This window comes from Leopardus geoffroyi, chromosome A3, assembly GCF_018350155.1.
Source record: "Leopardus geoffroyi isolate Oge1 chromosome A3, O.geoffroyi_Oge1_pat1.0, whole genome shotgun sequence".
Lineage (NCBI taxonomy): Eukaryota > Metazoa > Chordata > Mammalia > Carnivora > Felidae > Leopardus > Leopardus geoffroyi.
In genome coordinates this window covers 59,072,308-59,084,472 of record NC_059336.1, presented here as the reverse complement: position 1 = coordinate 59,084,472, position 12,165 = coordinate 59,072,308, and the positions used below count along the sequence as shown (strand labels likewise).

The 12,165-nt window shown below is 45.1% G+C and overlaps 1 protein-coding gene across 9 annotated transcripts in view; it reads left to right on the top strand.

Annotated features, from left to right (window-relative positions):
• The window catches only part of NPAS2 (neuronal PAS domain protein 2), a 159,830-nt gene that overhangs the window by 99,373 nt on the left and 48,292 nt on the right, over window positions 1-12,165 (top strand). For 8 of the 9 annotated variants that reach the window (XM_045445691.1, XM_045445690.1, XM_045445689.1 and 5 more), the window contains exons 4-5: window positions 2,721-2,812; window positions 7,459-7,548. In XM_045445691.1, the coding sequence (XP_045301647.1) occupies window positions 2,721-2,812; window positions 7,459-7,548 (182 nt within the window). Of the gene's footprint in view, window positions 1-2,720; window positions 2,813-6,817; window positions 6,921-7,458; window positions 7,549-12,165 lie in introns of those variants that run through there. The other variant, XM_045445695.1, reaches the window with a different exon arrangement.

The window sequence follows — 12,165 nt, the reverse complement described above, 5'->3', positions numbered from 1 at the left end:
GCTCCTCAGGTGATTCCAGTGTGCAGCCAGAGTTAAGAACCATGGATTTAGACATGCTTTCTGCTTTCATGATAAAGCAAGACCACATGATAAGTAAGAAAAGATGATTAGGTCCAGGTAGTCGTTATAATTACTTATAATGACTCTTTCCTCAATAATCTTTCAAGCATCCCCATTTTCTCAGCTTGGGAGATAAATCTTGATCCATATGTATTCTCTTTGAAGTAATCCAGATCAAACTGAGAACCTGACCATGTTTCTTTGTAGATAAATTTTGTATCATCAGTATCTGTTTTAAGAGATAAATCCCTAAATTATGTAAATAGCAGTGTATCGCACGGCCTTATCCATGCCCATCTAAATGTTGCTTCTACAGGGCCAGACTGACCTGCATGCTTTCCTTTTCTTGTGTGAATCTCAAGCTGATTTAATGGGATTTTCTTCCAACATCAAATCCTGTTCCTCATTCATGCCCCTTCAATTTGTCTGCCTTAGTGGAGAAGGAATGAGGTTGTGTGAAGAAGCTGCAGAAAAAAGAGAAACATCTTTGTTGGACAGGGTAATGTTAACCCAGCTTAGTAGAGAATTTTTACCCCATTTCCAAGACTTTGCTTTGACTACATATATCTCAAAGACATACTTCTCCTATTTCATGAATAACAGGAACAATTAGAAGGTGAGCACACTAGGGCACAACTACAACTTATACTATAGTAGAATTTTGGGGTTTAAATATTAATTGCAGTGTTTTCCTGAAAACAAAATGCTCCCAGGTGGTTTTGTTTCCCTTGCTATTTAGAAATTACTTTGACCACACCTCTTTGCTAACCCTGCCCTGTCACCTATAGCTTCTAATATTGGAACCTCAAATGCCAATGGAGACATGATTATAACACTGAACTTTATTTCCCAGTTTAACATTTTTCTATTTGCCTTGAGACATTTTATCTAACATAGACACACACACACACACACACACACACACACATGCATTTTTAATATGCTGTGAATTGATGGGGCACCTGAATGGCTCAGTTGGTTCAGCATCCTACTTCGGCTCAGAGCATGATCTCATGGTTCGTGGGTTCGAGCCCTGCATCAGGCTCTGTGCTGACAGCTCAGAGCCTGGATCAGATTCTGTGTCTCCCTCTCTCTCTGCCCTTCCGCCACTCATTCTCTCTCTCTCTCTCAGAGAGAGAATGGTCTCTGTCTCTCTCTCAAAAGAAAACATTTTAAAAAGTTAATATGCTGTGAATTGAGCCTTAACTTCTAAGGATTACAATCAAATTGTTGAAATACAAAGTGAATAAAATGGCTGCTCTCAGTATTCTTATGCTGGTGTTTGGAAAGTATCTAAGCCATACTGAATGATCTAAAAGTTACTTACAGAAAAGAAATGGGTCTTTCATTTTCCTTTATTGCTAAGTTGAATGAACCATTGTCTAAATCAACTTTGGACTCCTGGAAATACTCTTCTCCTGGACAGTTAATCTACAACTTGATCCTAATGGTCAAAAGAACTTTACAGATGAGTTTATGTGTTAGGGAAAGGGGGAGACCTTTATGGCATTTATTTATTAACATGGCCTTGGTAGATTTCTTTCCTAAGTGGTCAAACTGTGGCAACCATTTGAGGAAATGAGAGTTTTACCCTCTCTTCCTTGCCTCGGCTGGCACCCCGGAATGAACACTGGCCCAGAATTGCGTGTAGCACACTGCCTCTACTTCCCAGGATGCATTTCACCTTGTGCAGCCTCTGGCCACAGTGGCAGAAATAGCTTGTTCATTTAGAATCTTGGAAGAAGAAACCATCTTGGGAGCACCAAGAAAATAATCCCTAAAGAAACCTCATACTACATAAAGTGGAGCAAAATGCTGGTTAAGATGGAGGATAAACTGCAGGAAAAACAAATATATCTGATATGGCATTTGATCTCTCTGTAATAATATTATTAGGAACATTTTAGTAATAAAAAATACACTTTCAAAAATGCAAGAGAACTAGGGTACATAAGGAGTTTTGTGTATTCCAATGACTACTAAATTTACAAATGTGAATAACATCTTCAGTACAAGGTGGTCACCATAACAAGAAAATTATAGATAAATCTAGAAAAAGTTTGACAAGAATAAATTCTGGCTGTAAAAGCCACTAAGTAACATATATTTGTCTAACATTTTGTACTTCAGTACCTGGAAATGCTGAAAACTACATTACATCCTGCATAGACACAGTAGGTCATTTACTACAAGTCTAAGATGTTTCTGGAATTTTGAAAACCCCAGATCTCTAAAGTGTTTTGCTTTGCCTTGACCATAAAGAGGCAGCTGAGGAACTCGTCCTACCATCCCAGTCGATGTTTCCATTGCCTTCATAGGTGACAACTACCTAACCCCCAACTGCTGATGGTGGGCTTTGTCCTGTAGAAATTCAAGGGCTTTGTGCTGCTTGCTACTGGCAGGCACTCCAGACATGCAGAGAGTAGAGCGCTCTTCTCCTGAACCTCATTAAAAGGGTGTGAAAACATCCAGAGACCTTTTTAAGTCCATTACATCCAAAGTCCCTAGTCCTTAGAAATCAGGGTAACATATTTCTTTATACTGGCTTCTTTACATGACACAGAAGTTTACACAAAAATTACACAGAAATAAGCATGCTTTGTTTGTTAATTCTAATTCCAAGGTGACTTTTAACATAAAAGTTTATGTTTTTTTTTTAGAAGTCTCAGCGCAAACAGAAATCTGTGATATTCAGCAAGACTGGAAGCCTTCATTCCTCAGTAATGAAGAATTCACCCAGCTGATGTTGGAGGTGAAATGCACTTTCAAATTAGCTTCATTGGTTGCAAATCAAAATGTAGCTGCTTGTTCCAGATAAGACCCTGTGCCCAAAGTGAACAACTATTCTTGACTCTGGAAAGAGGTCTTGAAACAGATACCCCTTGGAGCTCTGCATGCTATTGCTTATATTTTGGCTACTGAGTTTGGCAGTAGAAGCAAGAATTCCCAAACTGAATGTGAGTGTGTGCTGGGGCATCCGTGACTGCAAGGAGAACCCCACTCTTGGGCTCCCAGTCAGAGGGACACCCAATCTTGGAGCTGGGAAGGGCAAGGATGCAGGTAGGTAGACAGAGGGGAAGGGGGAGGAAGAATTACGTCTCTGCACTGACTTTTGGCTCAGAGAGCCTCCTCCTTAGAATGCAGTGATTATGTTTCCCTTAGTGGAACATGTTTTGAAAACGAAATTCTTTTCAAGTTAGGCTTTGAACTTGAGTTCTGTTACGTCAACATGGCATGTGGGTGTCAACTGTAAGTGACCCTGTGCCTCCCTGCCCTTTCTGGGCTGAGAAAGATGCTCATGTGTCTTCCTCCAGAAAGTTAGGTGCCCACGCCCATCTCCAGGGTTGTATTTGTGGAAATCTGGCTGATCCGGGCCAGTGGGTTTCTTCAATGTCCTGTGTTTACATTTGGGTGAAACTGCACAGATGAGGATGAGTCGCTACGGAAACGTGTGGCTGGGTGTTCTGACTTCCAAACTGGGGATTAGTCTGGGAGCGCATGGACGTGATAGTGGAGGGAGAGAAGGCTCCAGACCTGGCACGTCTGGGCCCTTGACTTAGAAGAGGCAACAGGACAAATGAGTTCAGCGAAAGGAAGTTAGGCACTGGCTGCATGTCCGTGGTTCCTGGCAGGGTTTTTGGAGAATGGCTTCTTTCTGTATCTCCTCTTAGGTGCCTGTACAAGACTGATGTAAACTTTAATTTACATAGATTAACTATGCAGAAAACAGAAAGTACTGGAGTAAGAAAGTGCCAGAACGAAGATGTCCAAATATTATGAAATATAAGCGCATTAATGAACATTTGCATAAAATGAAAGATACTTAAATCTGCATGTGAACTATATTTAAAGAAAATACAGAACTTTCTCCAGAAGCAATGCATTTTAAGTGTGTTAAATTTAGACCAGCTTGCGAAATATAATGTTGAATTAATGTATCATTATGCTACTTTACATAAACCATTTTATCTTTTAATTCTTAGGGAACAGTAGTTAAAACGCATAACCCTATAGCACCCAGCCTCTTTTTCAGAATGTGTAGCACAGCCTTCTTTCTTTCCCACTGAGTTTCAAGAAATCAAAAGTGTCTGAGGAAACAAGACTTTTATAAAGTTAAAAATGGATACATATTTGGGCTGAAAGGCAGGACTGAGATTCAGTAGACTGGAATTTCTAGAAAAAGATTTTTAGATTTGTATGTATATTCTTTTAAGATTTTTAAAAATTTTGTTTTGAGAGAGAAAGAGAGAGCACACGAGCAGGGGAGGGGCAAAGAGAGAAGAGAGGGGCAGAGGATCCTAAGCAGGCTCTGTGCTGACAGCAGAAAGCTCGATGTGGGGCTCAAACCCACCAACTGTGAGATCATGACCTGCACTGAAGTCAGATGCTTAAACGACTGAGCCACCCAGGCGCCCCTGTATGTATATTCTTTATGCACGTTCCCCTGCTCCCAGTATAGACTTCTTGAAGTGGATCTAAAGGAATCATGCTAGGTGAGTGAATTAAGCCTGAAATTAAGACTACACAACAAGCAGGTCTTCTGGACACATTGCAGCTTTGAGGAGTCTGGGAAACCCACCAACTAGTACTTCTGATTGACCTTTGTTTTAGACTTTTATTCCAACCTGTTGCTCCTCAGTAGACACAGACCTGGTGATGAGTAACTGTACCTCCAGTATATTCTCCCAGATGGCCTGGGCCCTGGAGTGGCCCCCACAGGACGATGTTGTCGCCATTTGCCACTAGGCAATTTCTAACTAGTTTGTGTCTCTTTCTAGCTGCACAGCCCTCTCCTTTTCCAGAGCCGTTTCAGGGAATGTGACGGATTCAGATGCCATGTCTTGATGACCATGAGGTTCCTCTCTCTTTCTGCCCCTCCCCCACTTGCACTCTGAATGAAAGAAAGAAAGAAAGAAAGAAAGAAAGAAAGAAAGAAAGAAAGAAAGAAAGAAAAGAAAAGAAAAAAGGAGGAAGGGAAGGAAGGAAGGGAAAGCTCTTGTTGATTGGCAATTAAGGAATTTGTAGTACTTCTTCTGAATTTTATTCAGAAAAGCTATAGTGATCTTTTCTCACAGCCCAGAGGTTGTCCCAGGGAACACAAGAAGCATCAGACCCAGGAATTGACATAAAGGGGTGTTTTCATGTCTTTCTGGCATGTGGCAGGTATAAAATTTGGACCATTATGGCGTTTTGGGTGTCCCCGAAGCTGTTATCACAGTCAACTTTACTTTGAGAGGGACGCATGACTTCCCAGTCACAGAGTGTTGAGTCACTCAGATGGTACTGAGGGGACCTTCTTAAACCACAGCAAGCGTTTTCCAAGCAGTGACTCAGCGCACGTCTTGCGCATTGGATGGGAAACGCCAATAAGCTGATGAAAGTTATCTTCCATCTATAAATACCTTCAGCTCTTTAACACCCACATGCTTTACAAATCCAAGAGGGGCTTGGGCTCACTGTGCAAGAAGATCATTTGTACTGTTTCTATTTTCCCAGTACTCTGCCCCACTTTTTCCTAAAAGGTCCAGCTGACATCCTCAACAGTGGCCCCACCTTGTAAAATTCACCGCCAAGAGGGCTGAAAATATGACTGAAAAAAAAACCAATTAGGAAAAGAAACAAAAGGCACCAGGATGTACCTCTGTGTTCCCCATGACCCATAAATTTTATTGGGGGTTTTTTAATCTCGGCCCTATGGACATCTCAGACTTCATCATTCTTTGTTGGGGCGGGGGGGCATCCTGTGCATCGTCAGATGTTTCAAAGCATCCTCAGCCTCTACCCACTAGATGCCAGCAGCACCCACCCCAGTAGTGATGTCTGCTGACACTGCTAGATGTCCCTAATGGGGGCAGGGGGGAGGGGTTGCTTTGCCTCTCATGGAAAAACACTGATGTAATCCAAAAGGATGAGGTCCTTAAGAAACATGCTTTAATATAGTTTTCAGTCTTATATCCTGCCATATGTAAGTATAAAATAACACATGACCCTAGTGTGCATTTTCCTGGTGAAGAGAACTCACTCCCATTTTGGCACAGTGCCTCTTGTGTGCAGTTAGCGGACTGTTTCTGATTCCTTAGCTGCACCCACCTAACAGACAATGCATGCCCTTTTGGCAGTGCAGACCTCCAGTAACACCCGGGAGGAACTAGCTGAATGCATACAAAACGTTTCCAAAACTTTCTAAGCACATATTTCAGTGTGGCTTTTTTCCCCTTTAAAGCAGAAAAATTCTCACATTCAGAGAAGATGTTACTTCAAAGATACTGTCAATAAAGCAACAGTGATAGGTTTACAGTAACTATCCACCTGAGCCTTTTACTCCCTCAGAGATTTGTTTTCTGGTGAGATGGGCTTTGTTTTCATCTTTTCCATCTATTCTGAGCACCTATATAGCCCGTAGCCAAGAGGACCCCATTCAGAATTACGTAGTCTGAATTTTAGAAATCACCTTGCAGATCTTACTAAAGCATCATGAGAATCCAGTAAAGAATCTAAAAACAAAACCGCAAAGGTGTGTGTAAGAAAATGTTGACGGCTGGGGTGCCTGGGTGGCTCAGGTGGTTGAGCCTCCAGCGTCAGCTCAGGTTATGATCTTACAGTTGGTGAGTTCAAGCCCTGCTTCGGGCTCACTGCTGTCAGCTCAGAGCCCGCTTTGGATCCTCTGTCCCCCTCTCTCTGCCCCTCCGCCACTTGCGCTTTCTCTGAAAGAGAGAAAGAAAGAAAGAAAGAAAGAAAGAAAGAAAGAAAGAAAGAAAGAAAGAAAGAAAGAAAGAAAGAAAAAAACATTGGCAGCCTCCACCCCTTCTTTCCTATCAGAAGCATCTACAGCAGCATGCCTCACATACAGTAGACACTCAGTAAGTAATGTGAATGTTCTTTACAAACAGTTCCTCCAGGAGGTATTCCTCCTATGGCAATGAATGAAGGCAGAGGTTGACCCTGACTGACAGTTGTTAATGCATCTGTTAGGTCCAGTATCTTCCGGTAAATGTTTCCTGCTGAACTCAAAGCCATATTGAGGGTAGAGGGATGGGAACCATACAATATCACTGACATCTTTTAATGGTAATTGAGGTGTTTCTGATTTAGCCCAACGGGATGCTTATCATTAAACACTACTTAGGTAATTTCCATGGCTAAATTTTGTCTCATGATATCAACAGGTAGGATTCCAGGGAGTCCTTTACTGCTTTGGCAAGCACTTTGCCTAGGCTAGACGAATCCGCGTACGAAATCCTCCTGTGCGAGGCTGAAAAGTGCGGCGAGGTTATTTGTAGAAATATTCTAAGAGTTATACCACAAAGTCAGTGTCGTGACAGGGGGTCCTTTGCTTCAGTGACATCCTCCTCCATAAAAGCACGGCTAAGGAGCCTTCCACTGTTGCATTTTCCGCAGGCGTTAGACGGCTTCATCATCGCAGTGACCACGGATGGCAGCATCCTCTATGTTTCAGACAGTATCACGCCTCTCCTGGGGCATTTACCGGTAAGTGTCTGCTCTGCTGACCTTTGCCAGTACACATTATCATCTTACCTTGAGAACCATTCAGATCTCAGATCAGGGGTGACGTAGGTATGAGGGGGTGTGTGCGTAAGAAAAGCTAATGGTGTTCTCAGCAAGAACTTCCCTTCTAGAGGAAGGGCAGACGCAGGCATGTGCCATTCTGGAACAAGCAAGGCACCAAGATCTTGGCAAACCCCGACCTGTCAGGGGGACATGGGAGCAGGTCCTCACCCTCTGTGGCCCAGAAACCATGCGGCAGCTGAACCGACGAGAGAGTCCCAGCACAGTTAGCAGATCTTAGAGCCTGTACCGAGGCTGATGGGTGTCCCTCCAAGGGAAAAGCCGACTTCCTGGGTCAAAGCAGAGCTGGTGGAGGAATGTACAACAGATGGATGGTGATGGGGCGTGGTTTGGGGATCACTGAGGACATGTCTGAGATCACAAGTGGGTGGTGACACTTAATGGTAGTAAGGGATCTGTGATGGGGGGATGGAGGGTGGGGGGAGAGTTGAACTATTCTGAGAGGATGTAGTTGGACCAGGGAGGCCTTGGGGAATGAGAAGGGTGTGGACAGCAGGACAAGCCCTGCAGTCCAGGGGAGCCAGGTGGAGGCTCAGAGTGGGGGTGGGTGCTGCTTGACAAAAACCATCCTAGGGGCGCCTGGGTGGCGCAGTCGGTTAAGCGTCCGACTTCAGCCAGGTCACGATCTCGCGGTCCGTGAGTTCGAGCCCCGCATCGGGCTCTGGGCTGATGGCTCAGAGCCTGGAGCCTGTTTCCGATTCTGTGTCTCCCTCTCTCTCTGCCCCTCCCCCGTTCATGCTCTGTCTCTCTCTGTCCCAAAAATGAATAAACGTTGAAAAAAAAAAAAAAAAAAAAAAACCATCCTAGATGCTCTTCCCTCCCCTTCTTCCTTCTTCTTTTGCTACCTTCTTGCCTCTTTGCCTCTCCTCCTTTCTCCCTCTCCTCCTCCTCTCTGCATAAGTCCTCCTGGCACCCTGCTAACCCCCACTCACCAAGCAGCACCTAGCCTGTGGAGGGTCCACCTCTGGGGATCTCTCAAAGGCGTTTGGCCGGCCTTCCACTTCCTGCCACACCATTATTTATTCCTACAGAGTGTGATCTTGAATGACAGCTCTAACAGGAGCATCCCAAATGAGATAAAAACCTCTCTTCTCTCTCCTCCCAACAAGCCCTGCCAGACCACCTAACCCCACCACTTCCCACTCCCCGCACATGGGTGGGTGGGTGGCCAGCAGATGTGATAAGGAGGGTAACTGCTTCCCCTAGTTCCTGTACAAAGGAAATCCTGGGCTAGGAAGACACTGGAGGATCATGGCCGCCTGTCCTTAGCTGCACCTGACAGAGAGCAGCATGGCCTTGCTCTGTGAGCAGCTCTGCTTCCTTGGGGTGATGAGCCCAGCTTTGCTACTGGCCCAGGATTCCACGCTGTCCTGGGTTACACTTGTCCTCGGAAGCCACTCCCCATTGCATCATTTCTGCAAATGACACTGTGTGGAGATCAAAGCCACTGTCCACGTTCTTCCTTTGCTTGGTCATTGTGTGACGTAGCCCAGAAAAGCAGTTTTTACCTTGCTAGGCAGATGCCTTTGAATTACCCCATAATCTATCTAACCTTTGTGTTTTGGCCCACTCCCTGCACCATCTCCAAGTGAATTAGGTGGGGGTGGGGGGGGTGGGGCTATCTCCTCTTGATAGCTGTCAGAGAGGCTGGTTCTCATTTAGTCCCAAGGAGACAAAAGCACAGTTTCACCCTGGTTTTATCTGACGCTAGAATAGTGATGAGGCCCATACGAGGAACACAGAAGTGATCCCACCAAATCAGCCCAGCTTCTTTGGGCTGACCTGAGGTGGCTGAGGGAAAAGAAGTGATGGGGTGCTTCTTCGGAGGAGTCTGTGTTTTGTCTTGAAGGGATGGACTGGGGTCATGACAGGCACCGATTGAAAGCAATGACATGGAGCCTCCTTAATGACCCAGGAATGAGATGCAGGAGCCCAGAGATGTTTGGGCAAATAGGATTTGCTGTTCTGCTTTATGCTTTAGTAATTATCTGATGACCCAGTTGCTATACATGACAGAGGGGAGTCAGAAAGTAAGTCTGGAATTCTGATTTGAAATTACGGAGCATTTTAGGACCACCTATGTGAATGATTCTGTAACTCTGGAAGGATCAGAAATGACCCTGTCTCTGGCTTATCAATGCTAGAGACTCATATGAATCATGAGCATCTGTCAATACACAGACCACACCCAAACACACATAGAGTCAGCCCTTAAAATCTCGCCAGGGGAGGTGAGCTCAGGATGCGCAATCCCAAAACTTAACTTCTATTTAACTTATATTATCCAGTTTTTATCCAGAGCATCACCTTCTTCTTTTTTTTTGCTTGCATCTTTGTTCTCGTGGGTGGACAAGGGAGATTAAGGATGGATGCTTCCCAGGTGCCAGTCAGTCACCGGCTGGTTCAGCAGAGGAGCCCATCCAAGAATACCTCTATCCCCTCTATTTTACAAAGAAGGAAACCCAAGGTGGCCCGGCCAGTGAGGTGTAGAGCAGCGCCTAACCCAGACATGACTGCCTGCAGAGCCCAAGCTCATCACCACTTGGCTCCGGTGTATTCCTGATGCCAAGGGTTGGAGTTGTCATTTGGGAATTCTGCTTTTGGTTTAATTCACTTTGAGTCTGACTTAGTTACTACTCAGCATGAGCCGAGGACCTGTCCACAGCTTGTCCACAGACAATGCAGCCTTTCGAAAGGCCCACGTGAGATTATTTTCCCTTAAGGGTTTGCAGTTTTGTTGAGAGATTTCACCTGTAAAACCATTAGGGACTAATCGGAAAATAGCCAACAAGTATTGAGCACTTACTATGTGCCAGGCACCACTAAGAGTGCCTCCCGTGAGTGAATATGTGTAAAGCACTTAGTACCTGGCACAGAGCTAGAGCTATATCACATTCGCTCTCCTTACCCTTATAATTCTTACAGTGACTCTGTGAGATAGGTACTTACCCCAGTTCAAAGATGAGGAAGCTAAGGCACACAGAGGTTCAGGTTCTATAGCCAGTAAGTGGTGGGGCTGGAATTTGAACTCAGGCATTTTGACTCTAGAATTGGTTGCTTAACCACTACTCAGAATTCTATATAAGACAGAGTAGAGTTCGGTGTACTCTCAGGGTAGGGAGACTGGTTAAGAAGAGAGGATGAGGAACTGAAAGGTGGTGGTCAGTCTTCGTGGGAGAGGTGGCCATTGAGGGAGGGCACGTCCAACAGAGATGCAGTGTGGGCAGGGAGCAGGAGGCTGTGGGCCCCGGCAGCAGGGCCCCATCGGTATCAAAGGCTGGCACACCAGGGGTTAGGTCCCACTATCGCTTGTGTGGCCTGGGATTGGAAGCCCATCCATGATTGGGAAGGTTGGGGGACAAAAAGCAGCAAGAATTCCTTTCTATTTTGAGACTGTCAGGTTTATAGTCTCTCTGTTCCCTTCCTACTACCAGAAACTCAGACATGGCAAAAGCTCCCGTGATAAATTTCTGTATAGCAATCTTCTGCTGAAACATGCTAGAACTTTCTCTCCCAACTTGATAGAGAAAAAAAGAAGAAAATAGCTCAAAGAAGAAAATGATGTTAAGACAAAGTCAAAACTTCCCTGTGGTGGCGACACCAGTACCTTTCAGTATCTAGAATTAACGAGCACAGGTGGTCAAAGAAGAAACAGGGCATGGCGGATGAGTGTGCAGATGGAAGACCAAGGGCTAGAGGGAGCTTCTGAAATGAAAACTTTCCAGGAAAGATCTAAGGGACTCTAAGTCACATGCCTCTGACAGACTTGGGAAAGAATCATATGGCTGAGGCAGAACCAAATGAGAGACTCAAAGTAGGCATAATCTGTGTTTCCTGTTTGGACTTTTGTTTGAGTTTCTAAAAAATCTTCCCAGGTTGTTGTTTTGATTTGTTAATGATTGCAGTGTTTGCTGAATGAGGGGGATCATGCTAGGCCCATAAAGCAGAAGTCCTGTCTCCAGCCCTGAGCACAGACCCCATGTGGCTAAGTGTTCACTGGGTGATGGGCTGAGGTCTTAAATGGGGCTGCTACCTCAGGAGCAATAGCAAACAGCTCTCGGAAGTGCCTCAGAAGTGAGAAACATGGGCGTGGACAACACCACTTCCCCAGTGGGAGATAATCTAGGGCATGAGTGATTATAAAGTTGGAGAAATCTACAGACCAAAAATTACTTCTGTGGAATGCTGGTTCTCCTAAGCTCCAGCAAGCAGTGCGAGATCAAAGTGGAATAAGGGAACAAATTCCCGTGGTGAGGGTCACAGCAGGGAGAGGAGGTCACGAATAAGAAAGACAGAGCTCTGGGCTGTGTTACCACACAATGTAGCAGCAAGTCCGTGAAACACCTTCCAGGAAACATCGCTCTGCCCTCCCTTCCCCCTCCACCTGCCCTCACCTGCTGGAAGAACCTACCTGATCCCAGTCACCTGGTCAAAGGTGGCTCTTGGTGGGGGCCAAGCTGGGGGTCCCTCTGTCTAGGAGGGGTGTGGCAGGTGTGGCTACATGCAGCTCAGAGTTGG